Source organism: Cardiocondyla obscurior, linkage group LG13 (genome assembly GCF_019399895.1).
Source record: "Cardiocondyla obscurior isolate alpha-2009 linkage group LG13, Cobs3.1, whole genome shotgun sequence".
In the NCBI taxonomy this organism is placed as follows: domain Eukaryota; kingdom Metazoa; phylum Arthropoda; class Insecta; order Hymenoptera; family Formicidae; genus Cardiocondyla; species Cardiocondyla obscurior.
The window spans coordinates 5,557,631-5,574,548 of record NC_091876.1 but is presented as its reverse complement, the minus strand read 5'-3'; the positions used below and the strand labels follow the sequence as shown (position 1 = coordinate 5,574,548).

General features: G+C 33.1%; 6 protein-coding genes across 8 annotated transcripts; 1 reads left to right on the top strand and 5 right to left on the bottom strand.

The window, feature by feature from the left end:
* Positions 1–152: 152 nt before the first annotated feature.
* LOC139107767 (uncharacterized) lies at positions 153–4,282 on the bottom strand. 2 transcript variants are annotated; one of them, XM_070665592.1, is made up of 5 exons: positions 3,710–4,282; positions 3,493–3,623; positions 3,177–3,341; positions 3,000–3,115; positions 153–2,847 (listed from the first exon to the last, which is right to left on the bottom strand). In XM_070665592.1, exons 3-5 carry the CDS (start codon positions 3,320–3,322, stop codon positions 206–208), a joined length of 2,904 nt encoding a protein of 967 aa, XP_070521693.1. In that variant the 5' UTR covers positions 3,323–3,341; positions 3,493–3,623; positions 3,710–4,282; the 3' UTR covers positions 153–205. The 2 variants fall into 2 exon arrangements, with proteins under 2 accessions (XP_070521693.1, XP_070521692.1); XM_070665591.1 differs by having other exon boundaries at positions 3,177–3,429; positions 3,710–4,281.
* On the bottom strand, positions 3,357–3,995 carry LOC139107756 (uncharacterized). Its single transcript, XM_070665574.1, has 3 exons — positions 3,710–3,995; positions 3,493–3,623; positions 3,357–3,392 (listed from the first exon to the last, which is right to left on the bottom strand). Exons 1-3 carry the CDS (start codon positions 3,993–3,995, stop codon positions 3,357–3,359), a joined length of 453 nt encoding a protein of 150 aa, XP_070521675.1.
* Positions 4,283–4,474: 192 nt separating the features above from the next.
* Positions 4,475–5,474, top strand: Rps15 (ribosomal protein S15). The gene is made up of 3 exons (XM_070665599.1): positions 4,475–4,606; positions 4,799–4,884; positions 5,073–5,474. The coding sequence occupies exons 1-3, from the start codon at positions 4,598–4,600 to the stop codon at positions 5,419–5,421; spliced, it is 444 nt and encodes a 147-aa protein (XP_070521700.1). The 5' UTR covers positions 4,475–4,597; the 3' UTR covers positions 5,422–5,474.
* Positions 5,475–5,606: 132 nt separating this feature from the next.
* Rbsn-5 (Rabenosyn-5) lies at positions 5,607–8,786 on the bottom strand. The gene is made up of 7 exons (XM_070665594.1): positions 8,305–8,786; positions 8,044–8,166; positions 7,755–7,895; positions 7,283–7,444; positions 6,838–7,189; positions 6,274–6,670; positions 5,607–6,072 (listed from the first exon to the last, which is right to left on the bottom strand). The coding sequence occupies exons 1-7, from the start codon at positions 8,438–8,440 to the stop codon at positions 5,839–5,841; spliced, it is 1,545 nt and encodes a 514-aa protein (XP_070521695.1). The 5' UTR covers positions 8,441–8,786; the 3' UTR covers positions 5,607–5,838.
* A 459-nt stretch (positions 8,787–9,245) lies between these two features.
* LOC139107771 (uncharacterized) lies at positions 9,246–12,718 on the bottom strand. 2 transcript variants are annotated; one of them, XM_070665598.1, is made up of 3 exons: positions 12,065–12,718; positions 11,247–11,435; positions 9,246–11,065 (listed from the first exon to the last, which is right to left on the bottom strand). In XM_070665598.1, the coding sequence occupies exons 1-3, from the start codon at positions 12,347–12,349 to the stop codon at positions 10,883–10,885; spliced, it is 657 nt and encodes a 218-aa protein (XP_070521699.1). In that variant the 5' UTR covers positions 12,350–12,718; the 3' UTR covers positions 9,246–10,882. The 2 variants fall into 2 exon arrangements, with proteins under 2 accessions (XP_070521699.1, XP_070521698.1); XM_070665597.1 differs by having other exon boundaries at positions 9,246–11,119; positions 12,065–12,714.
* Positions 12,719–12,794: 76 nt separating this feature from the next.
* On the bottom strand, positions 12,795–16,893 carry Hira (histone cell cycle regulator-like protein). The gene is made up of 11 exons (XM_070665593.1): positions 16,683–16,893; positions 16,538–16,600; positions 16,320–16,430; positions 15,649–16,244; positions 15,218–15,499; positions 14,818–15,077; positions 14,115–14,670; positions 13,845–14,034; positions 13,467–13,751; positions 13,299–13,393; positions 12,795–13,125 (listed from the first exon to the last, which is right to left on the bottom strand). Exons 1-11 carry the CDS (start codon positions 16,717–16,719, stop codon positions 13,003–13,005), a joined length of 2,598 nt encoding a protein of 865 aa, XP_070521694.1. The 5' UTR covers positions 16,720–16,893; the 3' UTR covers positions 12,795–13,002.
* Positions 16,894–16,918: the final 25 nt, after the last annotated feature.

Sequence of the window (16,918 nt, the reverse complement as noted above, 5' to 3'; positions counted from 1 at the left end):
TAACAGCATCTTATGAAAAACGTTTTACAGGCATTATGTTTATTAACAAATTCTATTGGGATAAGAATAAGTTATTAAAGTAATTGCAAGTCAATATCATGTTATTAATATCTACTATTTATGTAATATATAATTAAGTGTACACGTAAGAGTGATAAACGATCTTTTTATGGATCTGCATTAAATGTTCAATAAATTTACATTGTTAAATTAAATTTGAATTTTTAGCTAATGGATTGGACTTATTGTCTATATTTAGCCGTTTTACTACCACTTTAGCACCTTCCGTAATGTCCTGAATAAACTTCAACATTTCTATACGTACTTTCCCGCTATTTTTCATATCATCGAAATTGCTCAAAGATCTTTGCTTTTGTTTAAGGCATTTCTGTCGAATGGCCTTATCTTTATTATGTATATGTAACAGATCGTAGTAAAACTCCTCTGTGATGTCTTGTAATTTTCTTGGCAAACCATGCTTCGATGGTGAACTGTTGCGTAAAGTGCGACGAGTTTCAATTTTTTCCTTTGAACTTTTAACGCATCCATAAACTTGATTTCTTTCGGAAACATCTTTGTCCATTATTATGCAAGATTTCTCATTGTTACTTTTTATTTCGGAATTAATTGCATTGCGTTTTATAGATAATGATTTGTTGGTTTTATTGGAATCTACACATTTACCTTCTAACGAGATATCCGCTTCATAAGTTCTACCTTTTGTCAACGACGTACATTGCATTTCCTGTTCGTTCTGTTCCAATATTCCACTGCTAGTTGTTGAGGGAAATCTTTGTGATCTACATGTATGCCGTACAACGTTCTGTAAAGCCGGTGGCATTTGCTCAATAGTAATAGCTTTGTTCGAAACTATTCTCGGTACATTTACCTCCGGCTCATTTTGATTCAATAACAAGTGTGAAAAATTCGATTTATCATCTTCCATTGATTCGTTATATTTATTCATCTCTTTCTGATCATAATTTTTAATTGTTAATGAATTTGTGTCTTGCAGTTCTGTACTTATTTTTTTAATCTTAGAAGCAATTTCTTCTTGTTTTATCATTATTCTGTCATTTTTACATTTTTTTTGCTGATCACTATCGCCGTCTTGCCATCTGATTAAATGTTCATCTCTCGCTACCAGATTTCCTGGCGAGTAATTATTACAATTGTTTTTAATGTCGGAAGAAATACATTCCCACTGCGATTGATACAAATTTAAATGATTCATTGCGTTATGCTTATCGTAATTAGAAACGTTTGAGTGATTCGTTTCTGCATCTACATAATCAATATTTGCATTAGGTGTAACGTTACTAGAAAAATTATTAAATGACGACAGATTTGCACTAATGCTATTTGCATGGCAATTTTTATACTGTTCGTCTCTGTTGCATGGAGAGTCAATCATAGTTACTAAGTTTTCCAGTCTCAATAAGCTTGAATTTAATAGACACTTTTCTCCACCTTCTGTTTCAACTTTTTCAGAATTTTCCAAGACTTCATCCACTTCTAATTTGGTCCTTTGTTCAATAACAGCTACACTGTCCTGATCTTGTCGTATAGTAAACATTAAACCTTCCATCACTAAATCTGTAATATTAGAGGAGCGCAAAATCTTCTCGGGTACAATTTTTTTCTCGGATTCCCTAGTTTTTTGTTTACGAGTTTTACATGGTTTACTGGACATATTATCTTCTAATGATTTATCAGTAATATTTGTTGAACTTGTACTGTATTGCTTATTATCATCTTCAAATTCCAAATTTGTTGTCTCATTGTAGATTTCTTTTTCTTTCGTATGCGTAGACTTATTATTTGATTTAACAATTTTTGGAAAGCAATCCTTATTCATATCTTTTATCTTAGTTTGCAAGTTCTTTTCTATCGATTGATCTGATGATTGATCGTTAATCAAATTAGATTTTGCATGTTCTATCTCTGTCTTAACGAAATATTGACGCGTTGGTACATTATTATGATTTGTAATACTTTCACTAATCTCTTTATCATTTGCACTGTTTTTGTTATTAATAGTGCAGATATGATCTTCCTGTATCAACTTTTTATCAAAATTTTTGTTAAATAATAATTGATCATTTATGCTATCTTTTGTTATTTCTGTAAAAGATTTTAAAGAAGAAAAAGACGTTTCGTCTTTCTGAACATCTTGTATATGTTCGTTTTCTTTCTGTGTTAGCATTAATTTTGTTTCTTTCTTATTTATTACTTTATGTGCATTCTCAATTTTATCATTCTCTTTCACTTCTTGAAATTGCTCTTGTGCTCGCGTGCAATTAGTTGTCAAATGTTCTACTTTTTTTTCACGTAATTCGGTATTAGTATTACAGTTTGTAAATTTATTTTCTTGTACATTGATATGAAATTCTGTATTAGGTTTATCAATAACATGCATTTTAGCTGTAACTGTGCTATTTCCACCTTTTTCATCTAGATTTTCATAAAAGATTGCAGAATCCTTTATTCCATTATCGTGAAATTTAGAATTAATTATTTTATTTGACTTATTTTCGGCAGCATTATATTCTAAAACTTTATCTACTTTTTCAGATTGACATATTTTATCAGATGCTTTATCTGTAACAGATATCACGTTTTTGACAATTTTCTCCTTTGTACCCAAAGAAACATTTAAATCTTTAAATGTAGCACCTGCATCAGCTTCTTTAACAATGGGATATTTTAAATCAAATAAGGATTGTTCGGATGAAGACAAAGTCTTTACAGTTAATACAAATGCATGTGAAAACGTTGCGGCATTACTTCGCTGTTGAAATTTCATTATTGCAAACATTTTGTCTTGTCGAGTCCAAGATGTACAGTCTGCAATTTTTTACATTGTAAGAGTAAAGGAATTTATTATTCATTTAAGAATCTCACTTATTAAAAAAAAAAGTATTGATAATTAAATTAAATATAATTAAAAGATTATTAAATTATTAAAATATAATTAAAAGATAATTAAAAAAGGATACTGTAAGAAACCAGAAGATGTTGAGTGCCAAACTGTTGTCCCTGTGTAGGATTACACTTTATAATTCTCCTAATAATTTTTAACAATTCTCGTCCATATGAAAACTGTGTGGTATTTCTAAAAATATATACAATTAAAATTTTTGATGATAATAACAAGATGATACTAAATATCTTACCTCATTGTACGGTGATATCTAAAGATAAACTTGTATATGTTTTTCTTATGACATAGCCAATAAGAGCCAGGAATGGTTAACATAGAGTCTTTTTCTTTGTCAAACCAATCAAGTTGGCTAAGCGTTCGTACATGTATTCCAGGCATCTCCTTTCTGGCAGCAGATCTTGGAATAATGGAATCAGTCTACTTGAACTTTGTCTACCAATTGATTCTTCTTTCACAATAAATGTAAGACAATAAAGCACCCTTTGCTAAAACCAATCATTTTTAAACTACTTTCTTTCTACTGTACAAATAAAAATATATAAACTTACTCCTTTTATAACTTCATTGATAAATATGTCTTCAACAATATCCCATGGCAAGAATTCTATTGATGTAGAAATACCAAATCCTCTCTTGCTTTCAATATGTACACCCACTGATTTTACAACCAACAGTGTATCTATAAAATAATGTATATAAATGAACAAATATAAATTTTATATCTTACAAAGTGGTCTTTTTTAAATGACTAAAATTGAAACATACCCTGTTTGGTAGAAGTAATAAATGATTTACATTGTAATATCACCATACACACTGATACAATAGTAGAAATTAAAGCCCCTGATACAATCCATGTAAAGAAAATTGCACAAGTTAATGTTAAACACAAACTGATATTGAAATGCCTCTCGCTTCGCAATACAAAGTTTACAATGTTGGCGTTTAACAGATTGGAATTCGATTTCTCTTCCAACATTAGCTGTATCCCATTAGCATTTTTGAAGAATATTTTAGTAGTAAGTGCTGGTAATAAACAATTCGACGACATCAATGATGATTCTGCATACGAACACTTTGATCAACATCAAGTTTGCTTATTAATAATATACATAAATAATGAAGCTGCTACGCCGATTAAAAATTAACTCGATTCAGTCGTACTTTATGTCACTTTTTCAAAGCGTATTTCAGAGAATCGATATAATCATCGTAATTATTAATTAGATCCTAAGTGATTAAATGTCAGTGTTCGTAATATCCAGTAATATTGAACTAGCATTCTTATGTAAAATATAAAACTTCGACTGAGGAAAGAAAAAGATAGAGATAAGAGAGAGAGAGAAAGAAAGAGAAAGACAAAGAAATACAATGGAACCATAGATCGTATTAATGTAGATACGCATGCTTGACGTGCATTGGCTGCGTTTACCAAGTCATAATCTTTACTGCGATTGGCTTTAGTACTTGGATGTTCTCAAGTACCAATCATATTAAAATAGAAACCAGTTTTCTGCAAGAGCGAGCAATTTATTGGCTACTACTTCGCGCTTGGAAAGTCTCCGCGTTCCGCGTGCTCGAACGCTTGGAACAAGCTGTCGTCCACTATCATCGCCCTTTTACGTTAATCTCTTTGCCGTAGATACCGCAAACATGGCTGAGGTAGGTTTTCGAAATATAATATTAAATCGAAGAAATTCTCATGCATCGTTTGCATAAAATACAATTGTACTAGCGGTGTAATTTACTCAGATTGATAAGTATGTCAGTAAAATAATATCGATATCACTCGATGCAAATGTCACACATTTTTTGACAAATACTACATTGTCTTTTTCCGTGTCTTTTTCGCAGGCAGATGAAACTCAAAAGAAGAAGAGGACCTTCAGGAAGTTTACCTTCCGAGGGGTTGACCTCGACCAACTCCTGGATATGCCAAAGTAATATTATTTGTCAGAACATAACCTAAATAATAATTAACCTTACAATCAAAAGTATTTCTGTCTAATTTACTTTTCTGTATCACTTGTTTTATTTATTTTATTATTATTATTTTTTTAATAAATCGTTTAAAGTATAATATCGAGATAAAGAAGAAGAAAATTAATTGATATATTTTTTTTTCCAGTGAACAGCTAATGGATTTAATGCACGCGAGAGCGCGTAGACGTTTTTCCCATGGTCTGAAAAGAAAATCAATGGCTCTTGTAAAAAAGCTGCGTAAGGCAAAAAAAGAAACTCCACCCAATGAGAAGCCCGAGATCGTCAAGACACATTTACGCAATATGATTATTGTCCCGGAAATGGTCGGTTCAATTGTTGGTGTATATAATGGCAAAACTTTCAATCAAGTTGAAATCAAACCCGAAATGATCGGCCACTATCTCGGAGAATTCTCTGTTACATACAAACCAGTTAAACATGGTAGGCCTGGTATTGGTGCCACCCATTCATCACGGTTTATCCCACTGAAATAAGATGTATTTCTGTTTTACATGAATAAACTATTAAAAATTGCAAAAAGATTAAATTTTATTAATTATTTTTAAATATTATTTGTCTGGTTTGTTCAAACAAACACTTATATTCTTGCGATCTGTAAATGGTTTTAGAAAAATTAATACATGTGAATATAAAAATCGAAAAAAGGTATGTAAGAAACTATGAGATAAATAAGGAACTTTTATTTAAAATATGTCGATTTTTATCCTTGTATATTTTTCATATACTTGTTTGCATACTTAATGTTTGTGTATTTATTTTGTTGTATAATACATCGTTAAAAAATTTGATTTAAAGTTTTATTAAACACTTTGCAAATTAATAAGTAACACATTGTAAGATAATTTAATATTTTATATGCCAAAGTATAAGAAATAGCTATTTAAATATGTTTATACATCATCATCATCATTATTATTTTGCTTCATAGTAAAGTAGGCACTTTGAAGTTCTCGAAGATTATTTTCTAACGTTGCGACCTCATCGTATTTGCAATCAGTACGAGCTTGTTTAATATACGCGCGAAGATTGCTCATTTGTTCGATTATTGGATCCATGGAGGAAGACATGATGGGTGTAATATGAGATGGGCCCCAACCTTGCGATTGTGTTACTATCGCTTGTGCCTATTTGAGAATTTGAAGATTATTATATGAAACTTACATCACTAAGAAAAAGATTAATAAATATTTTGTGAATAAAATTTAAATCTTAGATCACATAATTTTTTTTTTCAATAAAAAATTGATACCTTATATTTAAAAAAAATCTATGTACGATTAGAAAAATTCACGTTTTGAATTATTTGCTAGTTTAGTAATATATACCTGACTGACTTTAAATGACGGACTACTTTCTAAATTCCATGTATCTTTTTTGCGTAATTCTTTCGGTTTCTCCCTTTGTTCTTCCTCCAATTGCCGTTCATACGCTATTCGAGCTTCTATTTTTTTCTGACGTTCTTCTTGTAAAGAAACATATTCCTCTGCCGAAGGCAAGGGCTGCAAAGTTAATAACTCTTCCTTTAGAAATATCATTGCTGATGTTCTAACCATTTGATATAGCCTCAATTCTTGTCCCAATGCCTCTTGCAAATCCTCTGTATTTTTCTTCATGCCAAAGACTAAAATTCTTTTACTGGTGGCATCTATGTTTTCCCCCAGCTTCGCTAGTTTGACTCTTAATGATTGTGCGTCTTCTAAACTATACATAGTCTCACCTTCTCTGTAAAATAATTTTATACTCTATATAATTTTTTTGAGATGCTAGTTTTATACATATATAATTTGTGCATCAAGGTAGGAATATGTATTATCTATTATATATTACATCGAATTATAAGGGACAGATTGACGAAAATAAATAATTGGCTTAAATAAAAATTTACGTACTTTAGTGATTCCCACATCTTGTTATACATTGCTAAATGCTGAGACGCTTCATTAATGTATTCCCTCATTTTTTCGTAAAATTCGCAAACAATTGGTTTGTCGAATTGTTTCGCTTTCTGCATTTCCCTTGCATCGAGCAAGTTTATGCAATGAGTACAAACTCTAAAATGCTGTTCGCCGCTAGCCGGATCATTGACTAATGATAATACACTATTTAAACTACCGTTGGAAGGCGATCGGACCAATTTTGTAAGGCCAATGCCCACACGCGTTACTCTCTCGGGAAATGCTCGTTCCGATGTAGGAGATAGAGCAGAATCATCTTGTATAGATACAGGACTAGTCATTTTACCTGTAAAAAAAAAAACTCGACTTTTGTTAAGTATAATTTTAAGAATACATTCGAACCATTTCATGTATATATAATATTACACACGCTACGTACGTGCATCGGCCAGAGACAAAAATACTGTACAATTATGGCACATGACTGCTCCACATAATCGACAGTGGTGTTTTCGTCTTGCCAAATGAAAACTCTTAGCACAATTAGGGCACAATTTAACATCCTTTTCATCGATCCATGGTACAATAGCGCGTTCGTGAACTATAAAAAATATAATTTGTGATATTCCAATTATATCAAGAGACACAATAGTGCCTCGCGCCAAGTATAGGCGCAGCGAAATACTATCGTGCTTTTTATACTCGAGAACGACTTTTGAGAAATTTTAAGATACAAGGAGTGCGTTCCGATTCAACGTTTTTCCATCAAAAGTATCATTCTATCCTTGTCTAACATTTAACAAACAACAAGGATAGAATGATACCTTGGACGAAAAGACGTTGAATCGGAATGCATTCAAGGAGACATTGCAGAATATACCGATAGGCAAAGTAAAAATATATTTTTTTACCTTTTCTATCAACAGGATCTGATGGTAAATTATTTAATAATTTATCTAGCCTTATAAGAAGTTTATTTGTTTCATATGCATATCTCTCTAGCCGAGCATTCCTCACGTTCTTAAAATACTTCGTGTGAGACATAATTGCACCTGTAACAGTTTTCCAAAATCATTGTGACATTCCAGAAAATTCAACAGTACACCTTGCTGTTAGACAGAATTTAAATAAAGGTTTTAAAAAAACAAAAAGCTAAGTCTAGCTGAATAAAAGAAAAGTCTCATCAATAGATGATCATACCTATGTCTTGTGGTCCCCAATTAATATCAGGACTCCGTCTCTTCTCCTGCGGTAATGCATTTGGAAATGCCTCGGGTATGTCATCCTGTTTCAAGATCTTTTTTTTGGCTTTACCGAACAGATCTGAAATAAGACATTAAATGCTCCAAGAAACGTTCCATCACGTAGTACACGTCTCGCAAGTTCACGTGATATACAATGCAGTCAACAAACTGATTTTACAAATCATTTCTAGTTTAAGGCAAACAGATAAAACAGTACCTTTCAGCGATCTCAGAATTTCTGGATCGTCGTTGTGAACATCCTCGAAGTGCTTTGTCAATTGATTGGGCGCCTTGAAATCGGTCATGCATATGGGACATATAAATCCCTCCAGCACCGCGTCGTTACCCGCCATCGCGAATCTAGCTGCCAAAAGATATACCTTTTCGCAACTCGGTGGAACTCCTCGATCACGTTCACCACGTATGTCCTGATATCGACGTAGGCGTCTCTCCGGCGTCGCGGAAAATAACGCGTGATCGCGTCTCGCAAGCAGCCATACTGCGCGCGACCAGCTGATGTGCTGGTTGATAATATTGATATGTCAAACGTTGCTAACTCTTACGCGGAACGCCTGCATAAGTGCACATTTAAACCTGATTTATCGTCCTCGCTAGATATTTAATAAATAAAACGCGAGGCGTTTTAAATTCTTAAAACAACGATAGGTACCTCCTGCTGACGAGGATTTTATCGTACCATATATCAACTTTGCTCCTTGCGAGTTTATGAAGAAGACAAATCTGTAAATTATCATTATATCAGTTTTCGAGCATATTTTGCCGGAATTAAAGATAAGTAATCAATTTTGTGAAAGATTAAACTGGCTGTAAAAAAATTACATGTTTTAGATATACCGCTATAAATTATTAAATAATACAAATAAGTTTTTTTTTTTTTTTTTTGTAATTTCTGCATAGAATTATATTAATAATTTTTGTCGTTTTGTTAAGATTTAACTAAGAATTCTAAATCATTTTAGTACAGAAAAAGCTTGCTATAAGTATAGAAATTAATTTATAATATTAAGTTTTAATACTAATTATAAATTAATGCTATAAAAATGTTTTATTACATACGACATTCATAATTTTTTTTTTTTATTAATTTAAATAAAATATAAAAATTAATATTTTAACGATTAGGAGGAAGGTAATGGATTATATTTTTCAACGTTTATTTTTAAATTCCAAAAAGTCTACATAAATTAGTATACGAATTGATAACACAGGCATAATAAGAATCTCACACACGTGTAAAAAAAAAAAAATAATAATAAATAAATAAAGCTACCAAGTTGTAACAAGATTGATCTGTAACAGCATTGAATTCAGACCGATTTACAGGCCGTCTTTTGATCATTTCTCTATAATTATTATCGTACATTAAAAAACTGAATGCAATTTTCCACGCAAAAGATATGACAGACATATAAAAATTATGTTAAATTGGTGTTTTATATAATGTTATCATGCCCATGGAAGTAATGTTGTATACTTGGTTAAAAATATCTTACAAGATGGACTCAACATTTATATGTATCTATGCGAGAGATCAATTTAATTAATTCTATAAAATCATGAAGTGTGCAAGTAGATAATCCTCATTTAAGCAAATGTATCCACTACATAATATTATTTTATATAATTACATATATACACATACAGAGTGTTCCACGGTTATAAATTCGAAATATTAGTTTTGAATAAAAAATAGTTGATAAAACGAAACGGGCAGGATTAATTGAAGTAATCGAAAAAATTAAGGGACAGGTAAACGTGAAACACTATATGTATATATATATGACAAAATAAAAATCAAGTAATATATTACACATTGTAAGTAAAACGTAAGAAAATGAACGTTGTGCATTATGGCATGCTTACTGCAGCATATGCATGTCATGTATATTTTAATCAACCGTCTTTTAAAATTACAGTTTTGTTTTAAATGTGCTTCATATATATACATATTACATTAATATATACATAATTGTTTTGTATACTAATTACAGTAACGATTGCCAACTTAATCAATATATGTACCAATATGCATTTAATTTACACGATATATTGTCAATAATAATTGCTATTGTTATTACTAATTTAGACTTGGTACTTAAGTACATATTATGTGTACCAATATTATGAGCATATTAAATCAAGGCAAAATGATTTAGAATCGCCAAGACATGTTTAAAGCGACTTGCGTAAAGCGTATACGTGTGTTGAGTGAAAATAATGCTTACTTTATAATGTAAATGTAAATTAAAAAGTCATTTGTATGTAAAAAAAAAAAATCAGTTCAAGACTAAAATATAAAAATTGTTTTTAAACTTATGAAACACATTATCGTAATGAATACCATGGTTTTTCTTTTTCTATCTGGATCCAATGCTTACTTAACACATTAATGACAGTAGTGGACGGAGTGAAGAAATGCATACAAGCAAAAATTTAAAAAATATAAATACTATAACACTCCAACTGAACTATAAACGAGATCTCTCAAATCGCATTTGTGCTTACAAGTCTAAGGTGTTTTTTTTTCTTTTATTTAAAAAAGGTGTTTTATTTTTATTTTTAAAACAAATTAAAATTTCTTAATTTCAATGAATAAGTTTATACTGTCAGTTAAAAATCAGAAACAGTTTTTTCGAGTTTAAAATAAAATATTTGTAAAATTATCGAAAGGATAATAAATCTTTCAGAGCACATTAGAAATATTATAAAACGAAAATTAAGTTCGCGTTGTATGCGCTTGTGCACGCGCATACGGGAGGAGCAATCTGATTTACTCAACCTGGAATTTGATTAGTAATGGCGTTAGATCCAACAGACACCGATGGTGGGCTCGCCGGATCTTGCATTAGCGTGTGCATTTCCTCCTCTTGATCGGAAAGCGGTATGGCCGGCATGTCATGTGAGTTGGCTTGCTTTATCTTCAATTGGCTTGGCACCTCTGTGAGTACTGGCCCGTACTGCGAAGTGGAACCCACCAGCAAGTCAGTTGATGGATTCAAACCGCCCAACATCTTTCCTCATAGCAACGTACATAAGATAAAGAAACAAATGTACCAGAACGTACCAGAGAGCTGATGGCTTCCGGTAAAATAAAATCAGAAGTAAATTATGATATCGGGTGAAAACCTCTTTGCTTACCTGACCACTACTACTCGTCATGCCATTCCTTGGTGATTTGCTGTGAGAGAAGAAACTGAGCCATGTCCAAACAAAGCCTAGCAGTACACCAAGCATCATTATCCCAGCACCTAACGCTATGGAACATTTTGCTGTATTTTCAACATGCTGTACATCTGGAGCCATTGTTGAATGTCCTTCTGGCTTCACCTAAAGTTATTACTTTGTTTAATATCAATGATTTATATTAGCATATTCAAGATTGCTTTACTACAAGTTGAAACATCTATCCCTAGCATTATTATTTAGATTTTATTTTATTATTTATAATATACAATAGGGCAATAGGAGAGGTACTAAAATTATTTTATTTTCTTTTATTATAAATCGATATATTTAAACAAAATTAAAAAAAAAAAAAAAGGGAGAAAGAGATAGACAAAAAAAATTATTTAAACTAACTTTAGTCTAAGAAACATTATAAATCGATATATTTAAACAAGATTAAAAAAAAAAAAAAAAGAAAAAGAAAGACAAAAAAAAATTATTTAAACTAACTTTAGTTTAAGAAACATTATAAATCGATATATTTAAACAAGATTAAAAAAAAAAGGAAGAAAGAGAAAGACAAAAAAAATTATTTAAACTAACTTTAGTCTAAGAAACATTATATAAATCGATATATTTAAACAAGATTAAAAAAAAAAGGGGAGAGAGAGACAAAAAAAATTATTTAAACTAACTTTAGTCTAAGAAACATAGATAAAATATTAAGTGTAAATTTGGAGGAGCTCCACGTTTCGAGGGTATGTCAAGGCATAAGAAATAAAATTCCATACCTTCGGGGTGTTGTCGGTTGGTGCAAAATCGTCCGCGGCGACGAGGCTGACGAGCATTGTCGTGAGGCCGGCGACGAAGAAGCAGAGCGCGACGGATAGCAGCGTCCACTCGAGCCATTTCCTCGAACTGAGTTTGTGCCTGGCGACGACGCGCCAAAAGCCGTGCCTCAACCCGGCGGCGGCGGCGGCGGCGGTCGCGGGAGCGGTAGGGCCACCGCCGTCACCACCGCTGTCATAGCTGTAGCCGACGGTGGTCGGCTGGTAGACTGCTCCGCTGTCTGGCATATCCTACCGCGAAAAGAGACGTACGCGACTTTTCACCTCAACCCGCGGGACCTCCTCTTCGATTCCCCAGAAGAATCGCCGCCTTCAACGATCGAGTCCTCAGCACCTCGCTGTCACCGACCTGACTCACCTGACTAGCGTCAAAAGCGTCAAAATCCTGAATGTCTGAAGACTGGAGTCGCAGACGTCGCAGCGAGTGAGCTAGTCACGTCGCCGCCGAGTGGACACCAGTCGACACGACGCGCGTCGTAGAAATAATGCTGAAATATGCGCACCGCACTACACCTACTGCACTTCCAAAATGCAGATCAGCGATCAGCAAAATGGGAGCGAATAGTGGAGTAGTTGCATTCAATAACTATATCGTTTTAATTTCAATATGGCGGACAATGATACAAAATAAGTAAATTAATTAAATTAAAACATTTACAACTTACATTTCGGATAATATCAATCCACAGTAAAATTCTTAGATTTAGAAAAATTAAGTAGTAGATGATCCAATAATGAAGTCAATCACAAATTTTTTTCTAGCGATATAAAACTGTACAGTCTTATTATGATATATTCTATTATAATATACAAAGATATTGTCGAAAGTAAAAGACGAGACGCTTTTGGTACAATAGATTTGCACTGCAGTCATCACTTAATTAATTGATTTGATTCTTCAATGCCGTTAGCTGCTCCGAATATTCGAGGTATAATCTTTGCCAACGAAGATGACCACCAACCACAGCCAGTACATCGCCCAAAAGTTTATGTTTTCTTATTCCCTATATAATAATTATTAAAAAAATATATATGAATATTATATAATCAAATTAAATTTATCACTTAAAATATGATGTATATACAGGGTGCCCGCGTATCTCCGTCTCCATGTATCCCCAAAATTATTTCTATTAGATCACAGAGACCATGTATATGTATATATAGCTAATATTACCAAAATAACTGGTTCCCATATACTTTTGGAAGCTGATGTGTGACTCGGGCCCAAAAGATCGTCCAAAATTAGCCTTAGACGTTTCTCTAAGCCGTCTAAGAAAAATAATAATAAAACTGTAAGAATAATGTAAAAGCAATTTGATGGCGAGAATAAAATATAACGTACCTTGCGTTAATAAAAATGAAACTAAAGCCATAAGCCAATGAACATACTCTTGGGCACTTCCGAGAGCTTTAGATACAAGTAACTGTTGCTCTAAATAAGAAACCACGCTTGGCGCACTATGTGGTAAGCGTGGGTTTGGCAAAGTATTTCCAGAAGTTCTAAGTAGTCCTTCTTGTAGCGACGATAAAGGTCCCCTAGGTGCTCTACTGCCGGAAGTGCTTAGTACACTGAATGATGACCATCGCCACACAGGATCTTGACTGTCTCCAATTAACAGCCATGTTCCTATATATAATACGTGACAATTGTTACATATGAATTCATACGAACAAACAAACAAACAAAAATAAAATAAGAAGTTTTTTTTTCTATAAATACCCATATCTTTATGATATATATACGCTCGTGCATTAGTAAATGCTACGTGAGGCATTCCGTTATATAAAGTGCACGACAATAGAGATGTTCCAGGAGCTGCTAAATGAGCAGCCGAAGTTGAAACAATCATTCTACATGTATTTCCTATTTCCCATACACGAACTGCACCGCAACTTGATATCACCATCACCTAATATATATTTTTCTTTGCAATTATAAATAATCATTAAACGTATATATACAAAGAAATTAAATCAATGAATAAATTACCGCATTTCCAACTGCATGAACCTTCGCCAAAGGTGCCGGTGGTGCTAATGGTGGCGCAGGACGACATCCTTTTGCAGGATGAAACGTGTGAAGACTGCCATCTTCTAAACCCAGTGCTATTACAGCCGGTGATGCAGCTAATGCCACCGCGTTATATCCCAAGTAGAGATCCCATGTCGGTTCAGAATCTGTGCCTTTAAATACTTGTAAATGAGCCAAGCCCTGACTATTTGTGACGGTCACAGCGTAATGGCCCGCCTGCTGGGATAATGAACTGGACGGCTTCAGTGGAGGCAATAACATTTGACCTGTATTTCTGTCAGATACGAATTTAGGTTTTTTACTCAGCGAAGAATGATGTATCTTTGGCGTAGTTTGTTCTTTGCGTTTTAATGTAAGAGAGGATCCCGGGGCATCGACAGCAACTGATTTTATGGATGGCGAGGTAACGTTTGGTGCCACAACGTCGTTACGTTTTTCTATCACAATCGAGCTTTTTGTTTGTACTTTACTCGTAAATGTTGGTGTACCTAAACTGCCACTAATATTTGTATCTCTAAAAATTGACAAAAAAAAACGATGTAAGCATTAATTAAATTTATTAAATTAAGCATTTATTAAATTTATATATAAAATATAATAAAATATAAAAATTAAGCATTTATTAAATTAAAATAAATAAATATGTATTATATCAACTTACGTTGTATCCGCTGGTGGCGGAATAAACATAGGAGTAATTCTTCTTTTACCATCTGAAGTTCTCGTTTCGATTTGTTTATTAATAGGTCCTTTAACTGGCGTAGTCACAGGATTCGTGACAGGGGGAATACTGGGAGTAGACGATACTTGAGAAGATTGATTCGAAGCTGGTTGTTTCAAATTGAGAAGTTCTGGTGCTTCCATTACCATACAACCTCCTTGAACCAATGGCTTACCATACAATCGTTCATGTAAGCTACTCTAAATACAGGAAAAAAATAATTTACTTTAACATATATAAAAGTAAAAATAATTCGCATATACAGGGCGTCCGAAATAAAATTTCGGAAATGTTATTTTGGACGTCCTGTACATATAACATATATGTAACATATGTATACTTGTTCAGCAGGATCAAGAGGTTGTCCTAATTCTTGTTGAGTAAATTCAATAAATACAGCTGTTCCATCCCAAGAACACGCTGCAAGACGAAGACCACATGGTGACCAACTAGCATCTAACACAGAATGTGTGAACAATTCATGAATTACGACCAGAGGTCTTTTTAAGGATGTTAACCATACAGATAATGAACGATCTCGCGATCCTATTGCAACACAGCAATACTGTTGTGGTTTAGAGGAACCTGGTTGCTTCTTTTGCAGAATATTGCCATTAAATCTCTGTAATAAATAAAAGAAATTAATAATTTTTAAATCTTAATTAATAAAAAAAAAAAAAAAAAAAAAAGAGAGAGAGAGAGAGAGAGAGAGAGAGAGAGAGAGAGAGAGAGAGAAAGAGAAAAAAGAAAGAGCATATGTTCAATGCTTACAACACAAGTTACTGCTTTCCTATGTCCAACAAAATCTTTATCCTGTGTCCATCCATCTCTTTCTATTATTTGAGCTGTAGGTCCTCCTCCATTCATAGCATGAGCAGATACTAAATACTGACCGTCTGGACTCCAAGAAAGTCTTAAAACATGTGTTGTTCCACCACATTCGTCAAAAGGCTCTGAAATTAATGCTGCTTCTGTCCAATCTGTAGTACGCCATACTCTCAATGTTTTATCATCAGATTGAGATGCCAAGTATTTTCCTACAGGGTCCCAAGTAATTCCTTTTACAAAACCTGTGTGACCTTTTAACACAGCAACTACTGCAGGAAACTTGGAAGCATCCCATACTATCACACTATTATCTACTGAAGCAGAAGCCAGCCATGGATTGTGTGGTGCCCATGCAAGATCAAGTACATCAGCTTCATGTGAACGCAATGTTGCAATACATCTCCAAGTTTCTACACTTGCTTTTCCACCAAAAATAGAACTTGCTCCAGATCCAGATAATCTCCATATCATAATGAGCTTGTCTACACCTCCAGATGCCAATAATCCACTATTGCTCCACCTTACACAGTTTACACATGCTAGACAAAATTAAACAGCATGTTATACATAAATAAGTTAATAATAAAAATAAAAAATTTAAAAATAATCTTTACCAAGATGATTGTCTAATTGGCAAAGCATCTTTGGAACATTAGAATCTAATTCAGCAGTCTCATTAATTACTGGTTCCATATTCCATATAACAACCCTTCCTGAATCACCACCTAATATTTTAAACATACAAAAAAGAATCACCTTGATATTATTTGTACTTTGCTGAAATTCTGTTTTATATCGAAAATAAAATATACAAAACGATAGGTAAGTATACCTTGACCACCAGTGGCAAATCTTTTTCCATTAGGATGTATATCGATGGAAAATATTGGGTACCCTGGTAAAAAAGACATTAAATTTTTAGTTAAAAATTATATACTGATCTGAGATATCGTGTCAAAGTGATAAATATTACGAACCATCGTGTGTAACCCAATTGGGTTTGACCAGCTTCATCTTTTTCGTCGTCTGAAACTACGTAATTGTCACAACTTGATAAGCTATCATTGAATCTTACTACATTTTAAAGCTAGAATCCCCATGAAGAATATGTCCCCGGCGCAATTTAAAAATTTGCACGAAGCATAACCTCGAAATTTTACGCAGTAACACAGATAATACCGCTTCAACTGCTTCGTGAAACTGCATAGCACCA

What these genes read in the sequence shown, in the direction of transcription:
- LOC139107767 (XM_070665592.1), bottom strand. Translation starts at nt 3,322, where the DNA reads ATGCCTGGAATACATGTACGAACGCTTAGCCAACTTGATTGGTTTGAC. An exon ending in AGATATCACCGTACAATGAG is followed by an intron (nt 3,116 to 3,176) that starts GTAAGATATTTA and finishes ATATATTTTTAG; the next exon opens with AAATACCACACAGTTTTCAT. An exon ending in ACATCTTCTGGTTTCTTACA is followed by an intron (nt 2,848 to 2,999) that starts GTATCCTTTTTT and finishes AAAAAATTGCAG; the next exon opens with ACTGTACATCTTGGACTCGA.
- LOC139107756 (XM_070665574.1), bottom strand. Translation starts at nt 3,995, where the DNA reads ATGTCGTCGAATTGTTTATTACCAGCACTTACTACTAAAATATTCTTC. An exon ending in TATTACTTCTACCAAACAGG is followed by an intron (nt 3,624 to 3,709) that starts GTATGTTTCAAT and finishes ATTATTTTATAG; the next exon opens with ATACACTGTTGGTTGTAAAA. An exon ending in TCAATGAAGTTATAAAAGGA is followed by an intron (nt 3,393 to 3,492) that starts GTAAGTTTATAT and finishes TTATTGTGAAAG; the next exon opens with AAGAATCAATTGGTAGACAA.
- Rps15 (XM_070665599.1), top strand. An exon ending in CAACTCCTGGATATGCCAAA is followed by an intron (nt 4,885 to 5,072) that starts GTAATATTATTT and finishes TTTTTTTTCCAG; the next exon opens with TGAACAGCTAATGGATTTAA.
- Rbsn-5 (XM_070665594.1), bottom strand. Translation starts at nt 8,440, where the DNA reads ATGGCGGGTAACGACGCGGTGCTGGAGGGATTTATATGTCCCATATGC. An exon ending in AATTCTGAGATCGCTGAAAG is followed by an intron (nt 8,167 to 8,304) that starts GTACTGTTTTAT and finishes GTCTTATTTCAG; the next exon opens with ATCTGTTCGGTAAAGCCAAA. An exon ending in TTTGTCTCTGGCCGATGCAC is followed by an intron (nt 7,190 to 7,282) that starts GTACGTAGCGTG and finishes TTTTTTTTACAG; the next exon opens with GTAAAATGACTAGTCCTGTA.
- LOC139107771 (XM_070665597.1), bottom strand. Translation starts at nt 12,349, where the DNA reads ATGCCAGACAGCGGAGCAGTCTACCAGCCGACCACCGTCGGCTACAGC. An exon ending in CAACCGACAACACCCCGAAG is followed by an intron (nt 11,436 to 12,064) that starts GTATGGAATTTT and finishes TAATAACTTTAG; the next exon opens with GTGAAGCCAGAAGGACATTC. An exon ending in TGACGAGTAGTAGTGGTCAG is followed by an intron (nt 11,120 to 11,246) that starts GTAAGCAAAGAG and finishes CTATGAGGAAAG; the next exon opens with ATGTTGGGCGGTTTGAATCC.
- Hira (XM_070665593.1), bottom strand. Translation starts at nt 16,719, where the DNA reads ATGAAGCTGGTCAAACCCAATTGGGTTACACACGATG. An exon ending in CAATTGGGTTACACACGATG is followed by an intron (nt 16,601 to 16,682) that starts GTTCGTAATATT and finishes CTTTTTTACCAG; the next exon opens with GGTACCCAATATTTTCCATC. An exon ending in CCGCCACCAGCGGATACAAC is followed by an intron (nt 14,671 to 14,817) that starts GTAAGTTGATAT and finishes GTCAATTTTTAG; the next exon opens with AGATACAAATATTAGTGGCA.